This window comes from Salmo salar, chromosome 03 (assembly GCF_965601325.2).
Source record: "Salmo salar chromosome 03, fSalSal1, whole genome shotgun sequence".
In the NCBI taxonomy this organism is placed as follows: Eukaryota; Metazoa; Chordata; class Actinopteri; order Salmoniformes; family Salmonidae; genus Salmo; species Salmo salar.
The window spans coordinates 11,133,087-11,159,228 of record NC_138293.1 but is presented as its reverse complement, the minus strand read 5'-3'; the positions used below and the strand labels follow the sequence as shown (position 1 = coordinate 11,159,228).

General features: G+C 43.5%; 1 protein-coding gene and 1 non-coding gene across 3 annotated transcripts in view; both read right to left on the bottom strand.

The window, feature by feature from the left end:
* Positions 1-1,107: 1,107 nt before the first annotated feature.
* On the bottom strand, positions 1,108-2,003 carry LOC106598589 (uncharacterized). The gene is made up of 2 exons (XR_006769409.2): positions 1,811-2,003; positions 1,108-1,515 (listed from the first exon to the last, which is right to left on the bottom strand). It is a non-coding gene; the product is annotated as an uncharacterized LOC106598589 (transcript).
* Positions 2,004-7,889: 5,886 nt separating this feature from the next.
* LOC106598248 (uncharacterized) overlaps positions 7,890-26,142 on the bottom strand; it is a 71,925-nt gene continuing 53,672 nt past the window's right edge. Inside the window, exons 36-52 of one of the 2 annotated variants that reach the window (XM_082973258.1) lie at positions 23,898-23,990; positions 22,969-23,108; positions 22,572-22,698; positions 22,041-22,112; positions 21,639-21,737; positions 21,114-21,161; positions 20,739-20,921; positions 19,331-19,461; positions 19,107-19,179; positions 18,459-18,533; positions 18,034-18,153; positions 16,869-16,964; positions 15,535-15,744; positions 13,348-13,525; positions 11,683-11,797; positions 9,055-9,227; positions 7,890-8,520 (exon numbers count right to left, since the gene is read on the bottom strand). In XM_082973258.1, the coding sequence (XP_082829384.1) occupies positions 8,442-8,520; positions 9,055-9,227; positions 11,683-11,797; positions 13,348-13,525; positions 15,535-15,744; positions 16,869-16,964; positions 18,034-18,153; positions 18,459-18,533; positions 19,107-19,179; positions 19,331-19,461; positions 20,739-20,921; positions 21,114-21,161; positions 21,639-21,737; positions 22,041-22,112; positions 22,572-22,698; positions 22,969-23,108; positions 23,898-23,990 (2,012 nt within the window). In that variant the 3' untranslated portion in view covers positions 7,890-8,441. The remainder of the gene's footprint in view (positions 8,521-9,054; positions 9,228-11,682; positions 11,798-13,347; positions 13,526-15,534; positions 15,745-16,868; positions 16,965-18,033; positions 18,154-18,458; positions 18,534-19,106; positions 19,180-19,330; positions 19,462-20,738; positions 20,922-21,113; positions 21,162-21,638; positions 21,738-22,040; positions 22,113-22,571; positions 22,699-22,968; positions 23,109-23,897; positions 23,991-26,142) is intronic. The other variant, XR_014391837.1, reaches the window with a different exon arrangement.

Genomic DNA, 26,142 nt, shown 5'->3' with positions numbered 1-26,142 from the left:
GCCTCCACCCAGTACCCTGTCCTGAACCTTAGAGACTGTTACTAGCCTCCACCCAGTACCCTGTCCTGAACTTTAGTCACTGTTACTAGCCTCCACCCAGTACCCTGCCCTGAACTTTAGTCACTGTTACTAGCCAGCTACGACCCGGTACTCTACCCTGCACCTTAGAGACTGCTGCCCTGTGTCCATAGTCATTGAACACTGGTCACTTTAATCATGTTTATACTGTTTTACCTACTTCATATGTATATACTGTATTCAGGTCAAGGCTCATCCTATATAACTACTGCTCTACACACCTTTTCTATTCATATACTGTCTTTAATGTCTATACACACCATCATATTCATATATATTTATATTCTGACATTGTTCCTCTGACATTGCTCATTGTAATATTTATAGATTTTGTAATTCCTTGGGGATGGAGAAATGTAACCACTCTCAAATTCATAGCCAAAGCTATGAATACAAGGACTGACCATCCAAGATATCAAATGATCATTTTTAACGTGTTTAACAGCTATACTGTGTTTGTTTACAATTAGCCTACATGGTTTACAAACAATGGAGTAAAACAAGCTTATATTTTGGGTTGTGATGAAGTACGACAGTTGAACTAAGCTCATGAGGCATTTATAAGTTATATTCTTCAAGAAACAATGAGCCTATGGTTACAGGTTATTAGAAACATATCATTTGAAATGGATAATGTTCCTGTAACCCCCCCAACAAAAAATAACAGAGATAAATATAAATGTCTAAAAAGAATACATGGGTAGCCTACAGGTATACATCATTCATTTAAAAGTAAAATATAAATGGATTTATCAAACGCAGATTACCCATTTCAAGTCCATTTTAATCTGTATCATCACATAGTATTTCTTAGAACAGTAGGCTATCTGAAATTCTAAGAAATGAGAGAGAGACAGACAGACAGAGAGATTTCACTTTTGTGTATTATCTATTTTACTTGATTTGGCAATATAAACATGTTTCTCACGTGAATAAAGCCCCTTAAATTGAAATTGAATTGAGAGAGAGAGAGAGAGAGAGAGAGAGAAAGAGAGAAAGAAAAGTATAATTCTGGAGACAAACGATTAATAAATAATTCTGATTTTATTTCAACTTGATAAATAGGCTATAGCCTCACAACCATGTAACTTAAAATTAATTTAAAAAAAAAAAATACGTTAAATGAACAATTTAGTAAAAACTTTGTCAAGCTGGTAAGGATTTGTAATAAAATCTGTCGTCGATTCAAAGGTCATGTGTTTGGGAGTAAAAGTAACCCGTCGGTCAGCATGCGGTCCATGACTTCCAGAAGAACACTTTGCATCCTTCTTTACGAACCCGCGAGTCCTGTGGTATAGTCTCGCGCCTACTCTCCGGTTTCCCGACACTCTCCGGTCCATGAGGGGGGAAGTTTATTTTGAACGTGTTGTCATGGTGTGACTGTGAAAGCTTGTACAGCAACCAGACGAGGTTGTATTTGTCGTCGGCGGCGGATACCTGTGAAAGAAAAAAAGACATGTTATATAGCTGCAATGTTAAATGCATTCCTTGTTAATTAAAATAGCATATAGCCTAGCATAGGTAGGCTAGTCTACTGAAATAAAACGTCCAAAGTGAAGGAGCCTGTCATTTTGTGCGTTTACTGCCATTCTGCCAATTAGCCATTTCAGCACAATGGACAAATCCACTCATTTAATTTAATGCAAGCACGTTCCACTAAGTAACGTCAACTTTATATCGCCTAATTTTCACAAACTTTAAAAAGGTACTAATAGAACACCATGCTCCTCACCTGTTTATCCTGTAATGTTTCGAGCCATGTTGGTTTATCCTCGTTAACGAAAGAGTCGACCTTCCCCATCTGACACAGAGTGACACACACAAGCACAAATGCGCACCAGATTCCGGTGAGGGCCATCTGGACTCTGGTAGGTCTGTTGAGCTGGTATAGATGAGATGTCCCAAGATGGAATGATGGAACGAAACTGTGACTAACTTGCAGCTGCCTCGGTAGCTGGTCTTTTTAAACCAATGTATTACGTAAGATGAGGGTGAGGTAATAAAATTGTATTTGTCCTCAGTGATGCATTAAAGCATGTGATGTGACAGATCATTTACAGCAGTCATTAGGGGTCTGGAACTAAAGGCAACTCTTGTTCTTCTCATAGTTGCAAAACTGCATATTTGACAACGAGATGTTGGGGCATAATAAAACATGTTACAGGTAATTTTAATTTGTAGCCTGTAAGTCTTTAACGCACCATTTATTCAGACCATAAATTCCACTCGTGCTGTGTGTGGCCTACATGTTTTTTTTCTCCTCTTACTGCCTCAGCTATAACTGGTACCCACACTCACGTCATTGCGGATCTAGAGGCCTAAGTGAATGTAATGTTATCATCGGTTGTTTTCACATATTTGCACGCACACAGATCCACACACTGCTATTACAAGCTGGTTTCCGTGCGACTGGCCGCGCAATGTGCACTCGTGAAATAAAACTTTAATGACACCGACATGGCGCAAAAGTGATCTCATTAACCCTTTTTTCTGCGCCATAAAACGGGCAGACATTGGGGGATACAGAGGTCACGGAAGTCGCTCATCATCGCGGCATGCTCCACACTGGTTCCCTCTGCCTTGTCTATTACTGAAGATTTACACTCTGTTTGACATATATCTGTTAGTCCGTAGTATCCCCTCTCCCACCCCTCTTATTACAGTTGTAGACAGGGGCAGACTTGGACCAAAAATCGTCCCTGGCATTTCTAACACAACTGCCCATTTTTTTTCCTTGAGGTCCCCACACCGGCCCATTTTCCCTTGAGGCCCACATTATTAGCCAAATAATGCTAATTTTGCGCAAAAAAACAACAAACATGTTATACAGGCCCGCTGTGCTAAAAATGGACCTGGCCCTGGTTGTAGCATATATGTATTCACACAGTAGCCTTAGCTGACCAGTCACTTAGATTATGTTGAATTAAAATGCATGTTTAATGTTGTTATCACAAGCCATTGATAATTCCTATACCTAGAAAGTAATGCTTGGCAAACCCAAGACAAAATAATATGGCTCCTCTTATGGGAGTTCACCTTGAAAGGGAAGAAGGTAGACCCTAAAGGCGCAATCTGCAGTTGATATATATCTTTTATTATTTATAAATTAATGATATGTAACCTACACATTGATTCTTGAAGTTTATAACTTATAAATGCTTCATGAGATTAGTTCAACTCCATCACAATCTAAAATAGAAGCTTTTTTTTACTCCAATGTTTGTTAACAAAGTAAATTTAAACAAACACTGTATAGCCTCAAAACATGGTCAAAATTATACTTTTTATAGCATGGACGGTCATTCCTTGCATCAGTAGCTTTGTGTATGAATTTGACAGTGGTTACATTTTTCCAGCCCCATCCCTTAAATTTTTACAGAAACAGTGGCGGGAAATACTTTGTTTTTGTTTCAACTGCAGATTGCCCATTTAAGGGGATAGCGCGCGACTTTATTGAATGATATACTATAGGAGGATCATGTCGCGCCGCTGCCATTAGTCTTCCACTAAGTGGATTAATCCTATTAGTACAGGGGGTAGTAGTGCCCGTCACTCACTGGTTCATTGCACCTTGCATGGTGTCCACAACGTGTCCGCAACGTGTCCGCAACGTGTCCTCAACGTGTCCGCAACGTGTCCTCAACGTGTCCCCAACGTGTCCTCAACGTGTCCCCAACGTGTCCTCAACGTGTCCCCAACGTGTCCGCAACGTGTCCCCAACGTGTCCGCAACGTGTCCGCAACGTGTCCGCAACCACAACGTGTCCGCAACGTGTCCACAACGTGTCCGCAACCACAACGTGTCCGCAACGTGTCCCCAACGTGTCCGCAACGTGTCCTCAACGTGTCCGAGAAAATGGCTTTCTAATATTAAGGGGAAAGGGGGATACCTAGTCAGTTGCACAACTGAAATGTGTCTTCTGCATTTAACCCAACCCCTCTGAATCAGAGATGTGCGGAGGGCTGCCTTAATCAACATCCACGTCTTCAGTGCCCAGGGAACAGTGGGTTAACTGACTGGCTCAGGGGCAGAACGACAGATTTTGACCTTGTCAGCTCGGGGATTCGATCCAGCAACACTTTCAGGTTACTGGCCCAACGTTCTAACCACTAGGCTATTAACTGTGGTAGTAGTGCCTTCCTATGGCTTACTATGCTCTGCAACATGGTCTCATTAGAATACGTAAAAAAGTGACATTCAAACATAGTAGTTGCATGTCGCTTCTTTCTGTTATTGCCTTACGTCAAAGTAGTGTTTTCTAAAGATGCTGTGGCTTTGTTATCCACTATGACATTGGGATGTTCAAGCTATTGACCACAGCCATTAAATGGGTGAGTGAGTTTTAGTTATTCTACCTTCGGGGCCAATACCGTTTTTCTGATGGTAGTGCGATTTAAAGAGGCAGTGCAGTCAAAAATGTGATTTCTGTATTTTTTTATAATAGTTCCACACTATGAGGTCGAAATAACACAGAAATTGAAAAAATTATGATAATGCCCTTTTAGTGTAAGAGCCTTTTGAAGAAAATAAAAAACGGCTGTAATTTCAGCCCGTTCAGGTGGGATGGCATTTTGGCCCACAGCATGACATCACAATCTGATCTGATTATTCTGACCAATGACCAGTCATCTTTTATTTGCATATGTATCCTTCTACTTTCAAGGGGTAAGCGGGGTAGGCTCTAGACTGAGTCTAGACGACCCTATCCGCCAATCAGGGCTGTGTATGTAAATATATTTAAAATTGTATCAACACGCCCACATGATCAGACTGAGCATTTCAATGGCAAAAGGAGGCTCAGCGAAATAAATGACAAAAAATACATTTGGAGTTATTTTTATGAAATATACACAAACAGTGATTTATTAGACTTGCAGTGATGATTTAAAAGATCTATAAAAAAGACTGCATGGGAGCTTTAATGAGTCCTTTCCTACTGAGTGAAGGAGAAACAAGACAACGGAATCATCACAGAGAGAATGTAAAGGGTCATTGGCTCATGGCTGATTAAAATGTCCAGCTGGCCCGTCAAACCAGCCGGCATTCACACACATAAGTACAGACACACACGCACGCACGTACGCACACACACAGGCACATGCACACACGTAGCCAGGCGATAACAAATTCCGTTTTTTCTACTAACTCGTTGCTGTAACACCTTTATGGACTTTTCTATTGACCTTCAGCGCCATGGACACCTCCAGTGTGTTGGCCTTCAGCACCGTGGACAGCTCCAGTGTGTTGACCTTCAGCACCGTGGACAGCTCCAGTGTGTTGACCTTCAGCACCGTGGACAGCTCCAGTGTGTTGACCTTCAGCACCATGGACAGCTCCAGTGTGTTGAACTTCAAAACCGTGGACAGCTCCAGTGTGTCGACCTTCAGCACCGTGGACAGCTCCAGTGTGTTGAACTTCAACACCATGGACAACTCCAGTGTGTTGAGCTTCAGCACCATGGACAGATCCAGTGTGTTGAACTTCAACACCATGGACAGCTCCAGTGTGTTGCCCTTCAGCACCATGGACAGCTCCAGTGTGTTGCCCTTCAGCACCATGGACAGCTCCAGTGTGTTAATCTCCAGCACCATGGACAGCTCCAGTGTGTTGACCTTCAGCACCATGGACAGCTCCAGTGTGTTGACCTTCAGCGCCATGGACAGCTCCAGTGTGTTGACCTTCAACACCATGGACAGCTCCAGTGTGTTGCTCTTCAGCACCATGGACAGCTCCAGTGTGTTGCCCTTCAGCACCGTGGACAGCTCCAGTGTGTTGCCCTTCAGCACCGTGGACAGCTCCAGTGTGTTGCCCTTCAGCACCGTGGACAGCTCCAGTGTGTTGCCCTTCAGCACCGTGGACAGCTCCAGTGTGTTGACCTTCAGCACCATGGACAGCTCCAGTGTGTTGACCTTCAACACCATGGACAGCTCCAGTGTGTTGACCTTCAGCACCATGGACAGCTCCAGTGTGTTGACCTTCAGCGCCATGGACAGCTCCAGTGTGTTGACCTTCAGCACCATGGACAGCTCCAGTGTGTTGACCTTCAGCACCATGGACAGCTCCAGTGTGTTGCCCTTCAGCACCATGGACAGCTCCAGTGTGTTGCCCTTCAGCACCATGGACAGCTCCAGTGTGTTGCCCTTCAGCACCATGGACAGCTCCAGTGTGTTGACCTTTTAATTTAGGAAATGAGAGGATTCTTGTAATAGGGATTGTGACTGTGGAAGTTAACAAAGAGAGAATGTTATATTTCAGGAGCAGGATGTTGGTCTTTTAGTCTCTTACTGAACAGTAAATTGTGATGTAGAATTACATTTTGGAAACAAAACAGTATACTGTGGAAAGTGAATGTAGACTTACAGACGCATGTGTTTTCCCATTAGCTACCGGCTATAGCCAGCTTTCACTAGTACACTGACTGCACACATTCACATCATTTGTTATTTCCATAGGATGTCTTGTCCAGACCTGTTCAAACATAGGATGTCCTGCCCAGACCTGTTCTCTCAGTTCGCTATGAAGGCGGTTTCCCTGCCAACCAAAGTGATGTGTAACCTACTCATGTGTGATAGAATGTTAATGATGTCAGGGCTGTACGATGGAGCTCTTTCCCACTGAATAGTCCATGTCATCTAGATGGTCATTTCAGGTTTACACAAGTTCCTTAGAAATATCCATCTGGTTAAGCGAGTTCCAAGGTCTGTTTGGAATTAGTCAATAATGTTTCAATCTAGTGCCAGTCAATGAGGTTTGCCATATGTCACCATTTTATTTCCAAGCAACGGTAAACATCAAAACAAGCTTTCAGTTGTGTTGTTCATGCTCAAGTAATTGGGTCTGACCTCTCATAACAGCATAATGCAGGCTAACGCCAACTACTGTGATTGGTCATAAAGATGAATGAAGATGATCCGGCATCCTCAGATCAAAGTTATTCCACTGGGGGGAATGGGCTTCAGTGGGCCTGGGTGGTGTATTAACCCACTCATTAACAGTACAGTACCCTGACAGCGTGACAAGGAGAGAAGAGACGTGACAAGGAGAGAAGAGACGTGACAAGGGGAGAGGAGACGTGACAAGGGGAGAGGAGACGTGACAAGGGGAGAGGAGACGTGACAAGGGGAGAGGAGACGTGACAAGGGGAGAGGAGACGTGACAAGGAGAGAAGAGACGTGACAAGGAGAGAAGAGACGTGACAAGGGGAGAGGAGACGTGACAAGGGGAGAGGAGACGTGACAAGGGGAGAGGAGACGTGACAAGGGGAGAGGAGACGTGACAAGGGGAGAGGAGACGTGACAAGGAGAGAAGAGTCGTGACAAGGAGAGAGGAGACGTGACAAGGGGAGAGGAGACGTGACAAGGGGAGAGGAGACGTGACAAGGAGAGAAGAGACGTGACAAGGAGAGAAGAGACGTGACAAGGAGAGAAGAGACGTGACAAGGGGAGAAGAGACGTGACAAGGAGAGAAGAGACGTGACAAGGAGAGAAGAGACGTGACAAGGGGAGAAGAGACGTGACAAGGAGAGAAGAGACGTAACAAGGAGAGAGGAGACGTGACAAGGGGAGAAGAGACGTGACATTATTCATGGCAATGAGTATAGTTAGACTTTATTGAGGAGAAATGTGCTTACTATGACTGAGATATGTGGTTAGTTGTCTCACCTAGCTATCTTCAGATGAATGCACTGACTAAGATGTTCTGGATAAGAACGTCTGCTAAATGACTAAAAGGTAAATGTAAAAATGCAGATTGTCTGCAAAGAAAATGTTATGGCATTTAGACCTAAACTCAAGCAATTACACAGACGCAACTCCGAGTGAATGTTTATTTGGAATTATCCAACCATTGTAATAAAAAAAATTTACAAACACTAAAAAAATCATGTTTTTTTGTTGTGAGAGAGCACCTATGTTGAAGGGAATACCCGAGACACATTATCAAATATACATGTTAATAGAGACAAACACAATAGCTATATACAGTACAGTGCTTGAGACTTTATAAAACCACTTAGTTACATTAAAATCACATGTGTGTGGTCCTCAGTGCAAGGGCTCAATATAATTACAACCCAGAAGGTGATGTTAACAGTAGTTCCAAGGTATCTTAAATAAACATGTCAGTCTTGATCCGGAATAATTCAGCCGTGTCTTTTGGACTGGGAACCATACCAGTTTGCAAATAGTATCTTACATGTTCCAAATATTTTGAGTGATTGCTTGAGCCTAGCTGGATTTGTCTGAAAGAACACCCAATTATAAATACATTAGAATATGATTATTATCATTGTTAAATCCATCAAAGTAATGGTTCATTTTGCACTGCCTGAGGCTGAATGTGGGTTATAATGCACTACCATTGCTTCATGGTTTCCTGCATACGCGGCAGCGACTGATGACATTCTCTAGAAGACGTCCCTTCACCGTCTGGGGCACAGGCTTACTGCAGGGGGGAGAGCACACAGAACAGGGCCCATATTCACAAAGCATTAACGAGTAGGAGCGCTGGTCTAGGATCATGTCCGCCCACTCCATATCATTTGATTCATTATGATCTAAAAGGCAAAACTGATCCTAGATCAGTAAAGTATGCACTGTAAGGAAAGTAGGCTCTATTTAGAGTAGTACCATGACATATGGTTTAGTTCAATCTGACAACAGTATTACTGTATACTGTGCTTTAAAATACAGGGTATTATACCATTAGAGTTGACAGATACATCGTAAAACACAAGAAGTCTACAACTTCAAATGAAATCCAACATAGTATAGTATAGTTGAGTATAGCATAGAACAAAACAGAATATGATACAGTGTTGATAGATTAGGTTAGGCATAGATAGGTGGACATTTCATGTATGTTAGAGCTAGGCTAGAACAAAAGTCTGCACACACTTTGCAGGCCTCCATCCCCACCATGCACACACACACACACACACACACACACCGAATCAGTCTCTGCTGAGATTATTCTAACCTGAACATGTGGATGGGGTCGAGCAAGGCCAGCCAGAAGCTGTAGGAGTCAGGGAAGTAGTTACAGGTTCCTCGGCCGTGACACTCGATGAAGGGGACCTGGCGGAAGTGTTCTAGACACGAGCCTGGGGAGCCCAGGGGCTGGCCCGACCCCTCAGCACCCGCACCCGTTTGCTGGGAGAAAAGGAAAGAGGTGGAGGAGAGTGGTGGTGGAGGAGAGAGGTGGAGGAGAGAGGTAGAGGAGAACGGTGGAGGAGAAAGGAGAAGAGAAAAGAGATGGGAAGCAATTGGGAATGGAAAGGAGGAGAGGAGTATAGAAAATGAGGAGAGGTGAGGAGAAAGGGAAAAAGAAAGGAGATGACAAGATGGAAAGCGACGGATGGAAAGAAAGCGGGGGATGGAAAGAAAGCAGGGGTTTGAAGTGGTGAGGGGTAGAGCAGTATAGAGAAGGAGAGTTAGTTAGACTGAGTTTTGAATGATGGCACAATAGACTCTGCTCCATACGCTGCTACTATGATATTTAATTCACATCATTATCATTCATTCACATCATTATCATTCACACCATTATCATTCATTCACATCATTATCATTCACATCCTTATCATTCACATCATTACCGTTCAGATCATTGTCATTCATTCACATCATTATCATTCATATCTGTATCATTCACATCACTATCATTCACATCCTTATCATTCACATCCGTATCATTCAAATCATTGTCATTCACATCACTATCATTCACATCCTTATCATTCACATCCTTATCATTCACATCCTTATCATTCACATCATTATCATTCATATCATTATCATTCACATCATTATCATTCATATCCTTATCATTCACATCACTATCATTCACATCCTTATCATTCACATCCTTATCATTCACATCCTTATCATTCACATCCTTATCATTCACATCATTATCATTCATATCATTATCATTCACATCATTATCATTCATATCAATCGCATTTATCAATGTACACATATACTGTACAGATATTAAACAGTATATATGGATATGTGTAATACAGGGAGCAGATTGTTAGTGGCCAGGTGGAACCAGCCTGATCGCATCATTCACCATTCTGTTTCACTTCATGAATCAGTCTGGCCATTTTCTATAAATTAGAACCAATCAGCATCCTCTCAGAAACAAAAGGTGGCTCTAGGACAGAATACCACAATTAGGCAGTCCTCTGATTGGTTGAAGGTGATCCAATCGCAGACAAGTACATTTTGAATAATGCCCTTCACTACAGACATATGCACAAAATGTATCAAAGAAGAGCAATGCCAGACTGATATGTGAAGTGAAATAGGTCAGGATGGTTCCACCAGGCTAGGTTGTTACCATGACAAAGGTCAGGATGGTTCCACCAGGCTAGGTTGTTACCATGATAAAGGTCAGGATGGTTCCACCAGGCTAGGTTGTTACCATGATAAAGGTCAGGATGGTTCCACCAGGCTAGGTTGTTACCATGACAAAGGTCAGGATGGTTCCACCAGGCTAGGTTGTTACCATGATAAAGGTCAGGATGGTTCCACCAGGCTAGGTTGTTACCATGATAAAGGTCAGGATGGTTCCACCAGGCTAGGTTGTTACCATGATAAAGGTCAGGATGGTTCCACCAGGCTAGGTTGTTACCATGATAAAGGTCAGGATGGTTCCACCAGGCTAGGTTGTTACCATGACAAAGGTCAGGATGGTTCCACCAGGCTAGGTTGTTACCATGATAAAGGTCAGGATGGTTCCACCAGGCTAGGTTGTTACCATGATAAAGGTCAGGATGGTTCCACCAGGCTAGGTTGTTACCATGATAAAGGTCAGGATGGTTCCACCAGGCTAGGTTGTTACCATGACAAAGGTCAGGATGGTTCCACCAGGCTAGGTTGTTACCATGATAAAGGTCAGGATGGTTCCACCAGGCTAGGTTGTTACCATGATAAAGGTCAGGATGGTTCCACCAGGCTAGGTTGTTACCATGACAAAGGTCAGGATGGTTCCACCAGGCTAGGTTGTTACCATGACAAAGGTCAGGATGGTTCCACCAAGCTAGGTTGTTACCATGACAAAGGTCAGGATGGTTCCACCAGGCTAGGTTGTTACCATGATAAAGGTCAGGATGGTTCCACCAAGCTAGGTTGTTACCATGACAAAGGTCAGGATGGTTCCACCAGGCTAGGTTGTTACCATGACAAAGGTCAGGATGGTTCCACCAGGCTAGGTTGTTACCATGACAAAGGTCAGGATGGTTCCACCAGGCTAGGTTGTTACCATGACAAAGGTCAGGATGGTTCCACCAGGCTAGGTTGTTACCATGACAAAGGTCAGGATGGTTCCACCAGGCTAGGTTGTTACCATGATAAAGGTCAGGATGGTTCCACCAGGCTAGGTTGTTACCATGACAAAGGTCAGGATGGTTCCACCAGGCTAGGTTGTTACCATGACAAAGGTCAGGATGGTTCCACCAGGCTAGGTTGTTACCATGACAAAGGTCAGGATGGTTCCACCAGGCTAGGTTGTTACCATGACAAAGGTCAGGATGGTTCCACCAGGCTAGGTTGTTACCATGACAAAGGTCAGGATGGTTCCACCAGGCTAGGTTGTTACCATGACAAAGGAGTATCCAGTCCACAGGGATTCCCAGTCACCAGGACAGTCTGGGAGCTGGGCAGTCTGGCTGTGGATGGCCATGGCATTGGAGCTGCCCTCACACACTGAACACCTAATTACATGCACGCACGCCCACCCACCCGCACGCACGCACGCACGCGCACGCGCACACACACACACACACACACACACACACACACACACACACACACACACACACACACACACACACACACACACACACACACACACACACACACACACACGTGTCATTTCAGTGAAACATGTCAGAACATGTTCCAAAATAAAGAAGATTGCAAACTGCAGAGACCTTGGATTTTTTGGCCTGCAAGTATGTTTGTGTGTGTGAGTTAGTGTGTGTGTGAGTTAGTGTGTGTGTGAGTCAGTGTGTGTGTGAGTTAGTGTGTGTTTGAGTCAGTGTGTGTGTGAGTTAGTGTGTGTTTGAGTCAGTGTGTGTGTGAGTTAGTGTGTGTTTGAGTCAGTGTGTGTGTGAGTTAGTGTGTGTTTGAGTCAGTGTGTGTGTGTGAGTCAGTGTGTGTGTGAGTTAGTGTGTGTTTGAGTCAGTGTGTGTGTGAGTTAGTGTGTGTTTGAGTCAGTGTGTGTGTGAGTTAGTGTGTGTTTGAGTCAGTGTGTGTGTGAGTTAGTGTGTGTGTGAGTCAGTGTGTGTGTGAGTTAGTGTGTGTTTGAGTCAGTGTGTGTGTGAGTTAGTGTGTGTTTGAGTCAGTGTGTGTGTGAGTTAGTGTGTGTTTGAGTCAGTGTGTGTGTGAGTTAGTGTGTGTTTGAGTCAGTGTGTGTGTGTGAGTCAGTGTGTGTTTGAGTCAGTGTGTGTGTGAGTTAGTGTGTGTTTGAGTCAGTGTGTGTGTGAGTCAGTGTGTGTGTGAGTTAGTGTGTGTGTGAGTTAGTGTGTGTTTGAGTCAGTGTGTGTGTGTGAGTTAGTGTGTGTTTGAGTCAGTGTGTGTGTGAGTTAGTGTGTGTTTGAGTCAGTGTGTGTGTGAGTCAGTGTGTGTTTGAGTCAGTGTGTGTGTGAGTTAGTGTGTGTTTGAGTCAGTGTGTGTGTGAGTTAGTGTGTGTTTGAGTCAGTGTGTGTGTGAGTTAGTGTGTGTTTGAGTCAGTGTGTGTGTGTGAGTCAGTGTGTGTGTGTGAGTTAGTGTGTGTTTGAGTCAGTGTGTGTGTGAGTTAGTGTGTGTTTGAGTCAGTGTGTGTGTGTGAGTTAGTGTGTGTTTGAGTCAGTGTGTGTGTGAGTTAGTGTGTGTTTGAGTCAGTGTGTGTGTGAGTCAGTGTGTGTTTGAGTCAGTGTGTGTGTGAGTTAGTGTGTGTTTGAGTCAGTGTGTGTGTGTGAGTCAGTGTGTGTTTGAGTCAGTGTGTGTGTGAGTCAGTGTGTGAGTCCTGGGGTTCCAGACTGTCATAGAACATTTGGCTGCATGGAGGTTAATTTAATCATTGACCAGACATGAGTTACTGTAAATTGTTATTTCCTTATAACTATACAGATCCTAGACTTAAAAAAGCACTACAAATGATGAAATTAACATACCGGGTGTGTGGGTGTGTGAGTTAGTGTGTGTGTGAGTCAGTGTGTGTGTGAGTCAGTGTGTGTGTGAGTCAGTGTGTGTGTGAGTCCTTTCTCTCTGGGCTGTGTACCTGCTGATGTAGCTGCTGATCTCGTCTCCTCTGATCAGGTCCATGCTGCGTGGCATGGGCTTCTCTGTGGACAGCCAATAGGAGTAGTCGTTGCGTGCGGCGTAGCGACAAGTGTCGTCCGTGTCACAGAACAGGAAGGGCATGGTGGAGAAACGAGGCAGGCAGCTGCCCATGGAGCCTGGGGGGACAGTGGTGAGGTCATCAAAGAAGGCTAAAGTCACAATATTAGCACCTCAATCACCCCAAATGACACCTTTATCGTGGCCCCGAGACACTGTAGATCTGAAGGGATTGGATAGGTATTAGCCCACATGGTATTATAACTCCACCTTGCCTGCTGATAGGCTTGTTGGGAGTTCCGCCATATTACTTACACCTTTACACCCTCTAACACCTATACACCCTCTGATACCTTTACACCCTCTGACACCTTTACACCCTCTAACACCTATACACCCTCTAACACCTATACACCCTCTGACACCTTTACACCCTCTAACATCTTTACACCCTCTAACACCTATACACCCTCTAACACCTATACACCCTCTATCACCTATACACCCTCTAACACCTATACACCCTCTGACACCTTTACACCCTCTAACACCTATACACCCTCTGACACCTTTACACCCTCTAACATCTTTACACCCTCTAACACCTATACACCCTCTAACACCTATACACCCTCTATCACCTATACACCCTCTGACACCTTTACACCCTCTAACACCTATACACCCTCTGACACCTTTACACCCTCTGACACATTTACACTCTCTAACACCTATACACCCTCTGACACCTTTACACCCTCTGACACCTATACACCTTCTAACACCTATACACCCTCTAACACCTTTACACCCTCTGACACCTTTACACCCTCTAACACCTATACACCCTCTAACACCTATACACCCTCTAACACCTATACACCCTCTAACACCTATACACCCTCTATCACCTATACACCCTCTAACACCTATACACCCTCTAACACCTATACACCCTCTGACACCTTTACACCCTCTGACACCTTTACACCCTCTGACACCTATACACCCTCTGACACCTATACACCCTCTGACACATTTACACTCTCTAACACCTATACACCCTCTGACACCTTTACACCCTCTGACACCTATACACCTTCTAACACCTATACACCCTCTAACACCTTTACACCCTCTGACACCTTTACACCCTCTAACACCTATACACCCTCTAACACCTTTACACCCTCTAACACCTATACACCCTCTATCACCTATACACCCTCTGACACCTATACACCCTCTGACACCTTTACACCTTCTAACACCTATACACCCTCTAACACCTATACACCCTCTGACACTTATACACCCTCTGACACATTTACACCCTCTAACACCTATACACCCTCTAACACCTATACACCCTCTGACACCTTTACACCCTCTGACACCTATACACCTTCTGACACCTATACACCCTCTAACACCTTTACAACCTCTAACACCTTTACACCCTCTAACACCTATACACCCTCTGACACCTTTACACCCTCTGACACCTTTACACCCTCTAACACCTATACACCCTATATCACCTATACACCCTCTGACACCTTTATACCCTCTAACACCTATACACCCTCTAACACCTATACACCCTCTGACACCTTTACACCCTCTGACACCTTTACACCCTCTAACACCTATACACCCTATATCACCTATACACCCTCTAACACCTTTACACCCTCTAACACCTATACACCCTCTGACACCTTTACACCCTCTGACACCTTTACACCCTCTAACACCTATACACCCTCTGACACCTATACACCTTCTGACACCTATACACCCTCTAACACCTATACACCCTCTAACACCTATACACCCTCTAACACCTTTACACCCTCTGACACCTATACACCCTCTGACACCTATACACCCTCTGACACCTTTACACCCTCTAACACCTTTACACCCTCTATCTCCAACATTTGAAATGTTGGTATAAATAATACATCTGTGCATAGTTTATTTTCGTGTTGTGACAGTGTGCGTGTGCGTGTGTGTGTGTGTGTGTGTGTGTGTATGTATATGTGTGTGTGAATGTAAAGTCTACCAACTCAAGTGTGTGTTTATGTCTCAGATGAATTGATTATGCGTCTCCATACTCCATTACCCAGGTCTTGTCCGTGAGCCCTTTTGTTGCCATTGATGAAGAGCAGAGAGTATCCAGAGTAGATGAGGGTGGTGCCTTGGGGGCAGTCAGGCACTCTGATGGTCTGGCTGTGTCGGGCCAGCATGAAACTGTCAGCCAGGCCTGCCGTGCTGCAGCCCCGTGGGCCAAGAGGACCCTTCTGACCTGGAAACCCCTGGTAGCCCAGTGGCCCTGATCAAGCAAAAACACTTACATAAAATACATGTTTTCCAACTGTTTGCATCTTGTTCAACAAGGTCAACATTGTAAAATGACTTGTTCTAGACAAAGGATAGAAAAAACATCGACAAAGACGAATGTTACCACTAGAATCACAGACAGGTACACACATTCATATACATTTGCATAACTACAGTTGAAGTCGGAAGTTTACATACACTTAGGTTGGAGTCATTAAAACTCGTTTTTCAACCACTCCACAAATTTATTGTTAACAAACTATAGTTTTGGCAAGTCGGTTAGTACATCTACTTTGTGCATGACACAAGTCATTTTTCCAACAATTGTTTACAGACAGATTATTTCACTTATAATTCACTGTATCACAATTCCAGTGGGTCAGAAGTTTACATACACTAAGTTGACTGTGCCTGTAAACAGCTTGGAAAATTCCAGAAAATTATGTCATGGCTTTAGAAGCTTCTGATAGGCTAATTGACATCATTTGAGTCAATTGGAGGTGTACCTGTGGATGTATTTCAAGGCCTACCTTCAAACTCAGTGCCTCTTTGCTTGACATCATGGGAAAATCAAAATAAATCAGCCAAGACCTCAGAAAAAAAATGACCACAAGCATACTTCCAAAGTTGTGGCAAAATGGCTTAAGGACAACAAAGTCAAGGTATTGGAGTGGCCATCACAAAGCCCTGACCTCAATCCGATAGAAAATGTGTGGGCAGAACTAAAAAAGCTTGTGTGAGCAAGGAGGCCTACAAACCTGACTCAGTTACAGAAGCCCGGTCAGGAGGAATGGGCCAAAATTCACCCAATTTATTGTGGGAAGCTTGTGGAAGGCAACCCGAAACGTTTGATCCAAGTTAAACAATTTAAAGGCAATGCTAACAAAGACTAATTGAATGCATGTCAACGTACGACCCACTGGGAATGTGATGAAAGAAATAAAAGCTGAAATAAATCATTCTCTCTACTATTATTCTGACATTTCACATTCTTAAAATAAAGTGGTGAATGTAAAAAATAAAAATAAAGTGGTGAATTAAATGTCAGGAATTGTGAAAAACTGAGTTTAAATGTATTTTGCAAAGCTGTATGTAAACTTCCAACTTCAACTGTACCTGTCAGTCCTGGCGATCCTTTGTCTCCCTTGCGTCCGGGGAAGCCAGGCAGGCCTGGAGGGCTGTGTCCCTGTTGACCCTCAGGACCTGGGGGCCCTGGCAGGGAGAAGGCAACTTGAATTTAGCAATGGATTTAGCCAAAACTAAAGTAGGAGCTATTGAGACCCATTAGCCTGTGGTACCCGTAGTTAAGACTCATCGTGCTAATGTTAGCATGTGGTGCCCGTAGTTAAGACTCATCGTGCTAATGTTAGCCTGTGGTGCCTGTAGCTAAGACTCATTGTGCTAACGTTAGCCTGTGGTGCCCGTAGTTAAGACTCATTGTGCTAACGTTAGCCTGTGGTACCCGTAGTTAAGACTCATTGTGCTAATGTTAGCCTGTGGTGCCTGTAGCTAAGACTCATTGTGCTAACGTTAGCCTGTGGTGCCCGTAGTTAAGACTCATTGTGCTAACGTTAGCCTGTGGTACCCATAGCTAAGACTCATTGTGCTAATGTTAGCCTGTGGTGCCCGTAGTTAAGACTCATCGTGCTAATGTTAGCCTGTGGTGCCCGTAGTTAAGACTCATTGTGCTAACGTTAGCCTGTGGTGCCCGTAGTTAAGACTCATTGTGCTAACGTTAGCCTGTGGTGCCCGTAGTTAAGACTCATTGTGCTAACATTAGCCTGTGGTGCCCGTAGCTAAGACTCATTGTGCTAATGTTAGCCTGTGGTGCCCGTAGCTAAGACTCATTGTGCTAACATTAGCATGTGGTGCCCGTAGCTAAGACTCATTGTGCTAACGTTAGCATGTGGTGCCCGTAGCTAAGACTCATTGTGCTAACATTAGCATGTGGTACCCGTAGCTAAGACATGGCATAACCTTCACTTTTACCCATTTTTACATTTTACATTTTAGTCATTTAGCAGACGCTCTTATCCAGAGCGACTTACAGTAGTGAATGCATACATTTCATACAATTTCATAGATTTTTTTTTCTTTTTCTGTGCTGGCCCCCCATGGGAATCGAACCCACAACCCTGGCGTTGCAAACACCATGCTCTACCAACTGAGCTACCAACTGAGCATAGAATAGTTCATTAGTAAGAAAGAATATGCCGTTTGGATGAAATGAATCACGGTGGCCATGTGGCTTGTAGTTCCACATGAAGAAAGAATACAGAACCTGTTAATCCTGGTTGTCCTGGCGGCCCACTGGGACCTGGAGGTCCCTGGTTGCCGGTGTAACCGGGTGGGCCCGGATCCCCTTTTTTGGGTCTCATTGGCACGTCAAGTCCCGGACCACCTGTATATGTACATAAACAAATCTTTGAGTAGGTTTGACTAACTGCTTTAGAACAAATTGTGTTAAAGATACTATTTAGCGTTGCATTGATTAATTAAAAATAGACTCAATGGTTTTCAGTGTTGAATGTTGAGTGTTTAATGTTGAATTTCCAGTGTTAAATGTACAGATTTCCGTGTTAAATGTTGAGTTGTCCGTTTTTTTTATGTTGAGTGTTAAATGTTGAGCTGTCAGTGTTAGATGTTGCCTTTTCAGTGTTAAATATTGAGTTGTCAGTGTTTAATTTGACAGTGTTAAATATTGACCTGGTGGTCCTGGCCGGCCTTTGGATCCATTTGTACCTTTCGGGCCGGGGTTATAACTAGGATCACCCATTTCACCTAAAACAACACAGTTCATCAAGAGACACTGAATAAACACACACACACACACACACACACACACACACACACACACACACACACACACACACACACACACACACACACACACACACACACACACGAGCTTGAAATAGAACCAGCGCCCAGAGTTCTTCATGGACAGGACAAGCGTTTAGAAGAAACTCCTGGCTGTACACATCACTATACTGTAATGGCAGGTTTGGTGTACACATCACTATACTGTAATCACTATACTGTAATGGCAGGTTTGGTGTACACATCACTGTACTGTAATCACTATACTGTAATGGCAGGTTTGGTGTACACATCACTAGGATAATGACAGGTTTGGTGTACACAACACTATACTGTAATGGCAGGTTTGGTGTACACAACACTATACTGTAATGGCAGGTTTGGTGTACACAACACTATACTGTAATGGCAGGTTTGGTGTACACAACACTATACTGTAATGGCAGGTTTGGTGTACACAACACTATACTGTAATGGCAGGTTTGGTTTACTGAAGAAAGAAAATGCAGAAGATTGTGGATAAAATAAGATTACCGGGGACTCCTGGGGTTCCAGAGTGACCTGGGGACCCGATTGGTCCTGGAGGTCCAGGGATGGCTCCTGGTCCCTAGGGGGTAAAAATAAATTCAAGCAATAACTCCATAGACTTCAAATTATACACAGTATTATTTATAACATCTATCTTTTTCAGCATTCAAGGCACGTTCTAACATAAGCAACATTTAGTTAGTCTTGTATTCTTCAGTGGAGTGACTCACCCGTAGCCCTGGAGGTCCGAGGTCCCCTGTGGGCCCGTCCATGCCTCTGCCCCCTGGAGCGCCCAGGTCTCCCTTGTCCCCTTTACATTCATAGCCTCCAGAACCTGGCTGTCCCTGCGGACCTCGCTGTCCTGATGACAGAAAGACCCCAGTACAAGTCATCATTTCAATGTTTTGATGTAGAATAGCAATCAGGGAGAGGTTGAGTTAGGGTCAGAATTTGACTTACTGAGTCAACTAAGTCATTGAGTCATAACGGGGCGGCATAACAAGGCAGCAGGTAGCCTAGTGGTTAGAGCGTTGGACTAGTAACCGAAAGGTTACAAGATTGAATCCCTGATCTGACAAGGTAAAAGAAATCTGTTGTTCTGCCCCTGAACAAGGCAGTTAACCCACTGTTCCTAGGCCGTCATTGTAAATGGGAATTTGTTCTTAACTGACTTGCCTGATTAAATAAACGTAAAAAAAATAACTATTGAGTTTCCGTTAGTCAGGAATAAGAGTTTGAGTGAATCAGGGACAGTTAGGTTTGCAAAATTCTGGGAACGTTCAATAAATTCCCTGGTTTTCCAGAAATCCTGGTACCCCGAATTCTCCAACCGGGATTTTGGGAAAACCAGGGAATTTAGTGAAAGTTCCTGGAATTTTGCAACCTTTGGGACAATTGTTGATTTAGATCTTGGGATATTGAGTCTAAAGGCGTCAGCATGCTTCAGTTCCAACTCAGCTAGGCGAACCGAACGAGTGTGGTCGCATACTCCCTTAAAAGACTTTCACTTAAAAAAACTGAAAAAAAAGTGGCAATAGTACTGTTTGTACATTTTGAGACGCCGTAGCCAGCTTACACTTCATATATATATATTTTATTAATCTATGATATCTCAACAAATCTGTCATTCAGTTTGACATTTTTGCCAATGAGATCTTAGTCACACAATTTTACATCTAACTAAGATATTTGGTGCAGTATTTCTCAATAAAAAAATGTGAATGAAAACTAGTCGTCTCTCATTGAATGACAACAAAGACTTTATTGAAGAATCCCTACTGTTGACCGATCACGCACGAAGGGGCTACCGACTTCGGTTACCAACTTGACTTCGGCTACCAACTTCGGCATGCCTCGAGAAAAATGTTGTGTGCCCGGCAAAACTCTTACCGAAGTCCAAAACAAACAAAAACGTCACAAAAAGTATTCCAAACTGTTTAGTCTGGGAAGCATGCGGACACCTTCAACCTTGACTAAAAATAACTTTCATTATTTTCTTCACTATCCAGAAGTAGGCTTTATCTGTGTCTGGGAAACAGGCCTATAGACTTTCAGTAAGAGTCAAGGATAGAGATTGAATTCTGAGTTAAGAGTAGAGTTTGTGTCAGCACTAACTGATACATTTTCAGTTAAAGTCACCAGGGCTTCCAGGGCTGCCCTGGGGACCAGCATCTCCTTTCAGCCCGTTGACACAAACACCACCAAACCCTGGCCTCCCGCGAGAACCCTGGGGTCCTTCGTTGCCTCGGTGGCCCTGATCTCCTGGACACCCTGGGGGCCCCGGAGCAGTGGGGCCAGGGAAACCCACATCTCCCTTTGGACCTACAGGAAATAAATTATAGCCAATCAAATCAGTTCTAGCCATAAACAGAATCAATGGTAGCTAATTCAATTATCTTTGTTAACAATCAAACAAATGTTAGCCAGATAAATCTCTTGCTATGTTTGTGGCAAGTTATGGTAAGTGGTGTATTTCTGAAGGTATAGGAATAATGTAATCCATCAGGGAGTCACCTGGCAGTCCATTCTTTCCACGTGGGCCAGGAGTTGATCTCACAATCACTAAAGAGGGAGAAAGACAAGACATGTCTTACATTGCTAGATTATTACATCTTGTGTTTCAGCACTTCAGTCAACCTCTGATAAGTGCAAACTCAGTTTAAGTGCAACAAATTCACCAGAGACAATTCAAGTAGACTATCTTGCCATCTCAATACTCTGGTTTAGAACAATCTATTGTTTCAGAAATCAACTGTACTACTATAACATTTTACATTTACATTTTAATCATTTAGCAGATGCTCTTATCCAGAGCAACTTACAGTAGTGAATGCATTCATTTCATACATTTCATTTCACACATCTTTTGTAAAAAAAAATTGTACTGGCCCACCGTGGGAATCGAACCCACAACCCTGGCGTTGCACGCACCATGCTGGTGTTGCAAACACCATGCTCTACCAACTGAGCCACAGGGAAGACCTATAACTAGAAGAACTACTCTGACAGTTCAAGAAGAAGTCAACTTGTCTGTCTTACGTGTCTCTCCCTTCTGACCAGCAGGTCCAGGAATGCCATCGTGACCCTGGTTACCTTTAGGACCATAGGGACCAGGAGGGCCAGGTAACCCTGGTTGTCCTGTGAAAGGGGACATGGTTAGACACCCCAAACACATGGAGACATACACTACATGGCCAAAAGTATGTGGACACCCCTTCAGTGCCCGACTTTACTAATGCTCTTGTGGCTGAAGTCTCCTCATCAATGTTCCAACATCTAGTGGAAAGAGTGGAGGCTATAGCAGTAAAGTTGGGGACCAACTCCATATTAATGCCCATGATTTTTGGAAGGAGATGTTCGACGAGCAGGTGTCCACATACTTTTGAACATACTGTATTTTCATTAATATATTTCCTGAATAAACCTTAGTGATGTTCTGACCTGGAGCTCCGTGTGACACAGGGAGTCCTGGGGGGCCATCAGTACCTGGTTGGCCGGCAGGACCTCGGGCTCCTGGATCACAGTGAAGAGAGAGAAATAGAGAGAGATAGAAAAAGACAGAGTAAGAGAAATGTACACAATCATCACCATCATCATGGTCATCTATCAAAACAACTATCATAATTAAGGGCCCTGTGTTTTAAACATTTATGACCTGAATTTAACCTTTATTAAACGTTGTTTCATCACTGTCCCCTTTTCTTTTTATGTCAGATGGTCCAGCACAACAAATCCAGCACCATTCTCTGGCACCACTTTCCAGCACCACATTCCAGCACCACATTCCATCACCACTGTCCAACACCATTCTCCAGCACCACACTCCAGCACCACACTCCAGCACCATCCTCAGACAATTGCTTTCATTTTGGTCAAATCCTAATTTCTGAAAAGGTTAAAATCGAGGTCATGTGACATGATAGCCCAACACACAGTCCTCATCATACTAATCAGTGTTTCAGTGGTAATAACCATGATGTCCATGATGTCCTGGGTCTCCTTTGGCTCCAGAGGGTCCTTGGGAGCCTGGAGGACCTGCGTAACCAGGAGAGCCTTTCATTCCTTTGGAGTCATGTTTGTTATACAAGGCTGGCTCGCCCTGGAGAGAGGGAAAGAAAGAGAGAAAGCGAAAGAGAGAACGAGTGAGACAGACAGACAGACAGACAGACAGACAGACAGACAGACAGACAGACAGACAGACAGACAGACAGACAGACAGACAGACAGACAGACAGAGGATAGTGTTATCAGAGTCAGGTAATAGTCACATGGTGTTTAAATGGTGACGGTAGTTTTACAGTATTGTGTTGCACAGTGGCAGTGATTTCAATTGCTGGTAATAGACTGTGGTTCTGTTTGTTGATTGCACCTTCTGTCCAGGTGATCCTGGGAGGCCTGGTTTTGCACAACTGGACTCTCCTTTAGTTCCTTTTGGCCCACATGGACCGGGCATACCGTCTAGTCCTGGGTCTCCATTGGAACCCGGGCCTCCCTTTATTCCATGGGGACCTACGAGATCACATCCCTACAACTCAATAACAGTAAAAACCTATAATCCATGGAAACTTCAAATCATATCCACACAACTGAATACGAACAGTAAGAACATCATCAATCGGCTTTTTAATTCATTTCAGCCCTTTTCAATATGATATCATAAGTTGTTATACCATGCAGCATACAAGACTATTGAATAGTCAAATGTTGTTGTGCTTGTGTGTGAGTGTATGCGTATCTGTGAGTGTGTGTGTGTGTTTCAGTGGTTGTGTTTGTGTGTGTGTTAGGGTTAGGCGCTATCTAGATTTGAATACATTCATACCGTTCCTGTACCATACTGGGGTATATACAGTATTACAGTAATACAAGGGCCGCTATTTTTTTCCAAACGTAAAAAATAATAAAATAACACCCCCCCCCCAAAAAAAATGTTGCCGCACAAAACACATTTAGGAAGCAGGGATCGTGATCCAGGAGGGGATTGATTATCTCTGCCGTAACCAAGAAGATTGATATTGCAAGATACCCACATAGCTAGCAAGTTAGCAAACCAAATGCATAGCTGGAGCCCTGAGCCAGAGATAATTTATTTGGCACAAATATTAGATAGTTAACGTATAGTTATAAGAAGTGGCGTAGCACGCACCCTCCGAGCTTCAGGGTACACCAACCCCCCCCCCCCCAATTTTTTTTATTTCTAAATAAAATAAATGTCATTCCGTCGGTATTGATATACCACCCAAGCCTAGTGTGTGTCATTGTGTGTGTGTGTTTGTGTCAGTGTGTCATTGTGTGTGTTACCTGGTAGACCCATGAGCCCCATATTTCCTCTGAGTCCAGATGGGCCTGGTCCTCCTGAGCACAGTCCATCAGCCCCAGGTTCACCTGGACAGCCTAACATACACACATCATTAGTGTGCTTGCTGAAAGAAAACTCTAGAATTCCGGCAATACTCTTGTTATAAATCAAACTAAACCAGTCACTACTACTACTACTGCTATTGTTTCTGCTGCTACTGATACTAGTGCTGCTGATACTACTGCTGCTGATACTACTGCTGCTGCTACTACTGCTGCTGCTGCTACTACTACTACTACTACTACTACTACTACTACTACTACTACTACTACTACTACTACTACTACTACTACTACTACTACTACTGCTGCTACTACTACTACTACTACTACTGCTGCTACTACTACTACTACTACTACTGCTACTGCTGCTACTGCTACTACTGCTGCTACTTCTACTCTTGCTACTGCTACTACTGCTACTACTGCTGCTACTGATACTACTTCTACTGTTGCTACTGCTACTACTGCTAATGTAGCAGTGTGATGTTGTTGATTACGCACCAAGTTGCACACAAGGACCAGTTCAAATAGGCCAGGTCAAGATGGGGTGTTAATAATTTGATAATAAGAATAATATTTCAGTGTGTTTTTTTAATTTAATTACAGCTGCATAGCTAATGTTATTTTTTGGTGTACAAACACTTTTTGATATCTATATTGTACATACACGAGATTGTAAAAGTTTTGTATATTTTGGTTTGGTCCATCGCTGGTTATCTGTATTTCCGTACCCCCTTATTGTTCTCTTTTGCCTGACCTTCAGCTAGGGAGGTATGTTGTCCTTGGCTCAGCAATTGTTCAACATAAAACCGTGGTAATGTTACACAATGTGCTGTTATGCAACCATAAGTTTTGTTACAATGTGGACAATATAAAGATTTATGTTAACAAGTTTCACCGAGCTCGCTAACTAGGGTACCTATTGTAACTTGTGAGTACTTGGGACAGTGTTTGAGTGAGTTTCCATGTGCTCGCGCAGGTACCTGAGAGCTGTGACTGCGCCAAAGGCAAAAATATTTTGTATTGTCTCTTCGTGTGCAGGTATGTCTTTTATTTTGTCCGAATTATGTTGTATATCATTTTCCTTGTATTGTGTGCTGTTGTGCACTGAATGTGTGCATGCAGCACCTGTTATTTATTTTTGGTTCGCTCTTTTGCCTGACCTTCAGCTAGCGAGGTGCCTGAGAGCTGTGACTGCGCCAAGGGCTAACATATTGTGTGTTGTCTCTTGGTGTGCAGGGAAAATAAAAAAATTCCAACCAGCAGACCTCCAGTTGTGGCAGTGTCCTAATTAAAAGTACACAGCGCAGAACGAACCACGCTATACTACTGCTGCTACTACTGCTACTGCTACTTCTACTACTGCTACTGCTACTGATACTTCTGCTACTACTACTGCTACTACTGCTGCTGCTACTGTTGCTGCTGCTACTACTACTACTACTACTACTACTACTACTACTACTACTACTACTACTACTACTACTATTGCTATTACTGCTACTGCTACTACTACTGCTACTACTACTGCTGCTACCACTGCTTCTGCTGTTTCTGCTACTGCTACTACTGCTACTACTACTGCTACTACTACTACTACTACTGCTGCTATTACTGCTACTGCTACTACTACTTCTACTACTGCTACTACTACTAATCACCACCTTCCGGAGACACCTGAAACCCCACCTCTTTAAGGAATACCTAGGATAGGATAAAGTAATCCTTCTAACCCCCCCCCCCCCTAAAAGATTTAGATGCACTATTGTAAAGTGGTTGTTCCACTGGATATCATAAGGTGAATGCACCAATTTGTAAGTCTGCTAAATGACTTAAATGTAATGTAAATGTACTGCTACTACTGCTACCACTGCTTTTGCTGTTTCTGCTACTGCTACTATTGCTACTACTACTGATACTACTGCTTCTGCTACTACTACTGCTACTATTGCTGCTGCTACTACTGCTGCTGCTATTACTGCTATTGCTGCGACTGCTACTACTGCTTCTACTGTTGCTGCTGCTACTGCTACTGCTACTACTACTACTACTGCTATTACTACTACTACTGCTATTACTGCTACTGCTACTTCTACTGCTACTACTACTGCTACTACTACTACTGCTGCTGCTACTGCTGCTGCTACCACTGCTTCTGCTGTTTCTGCTACTGATACTACTGCTT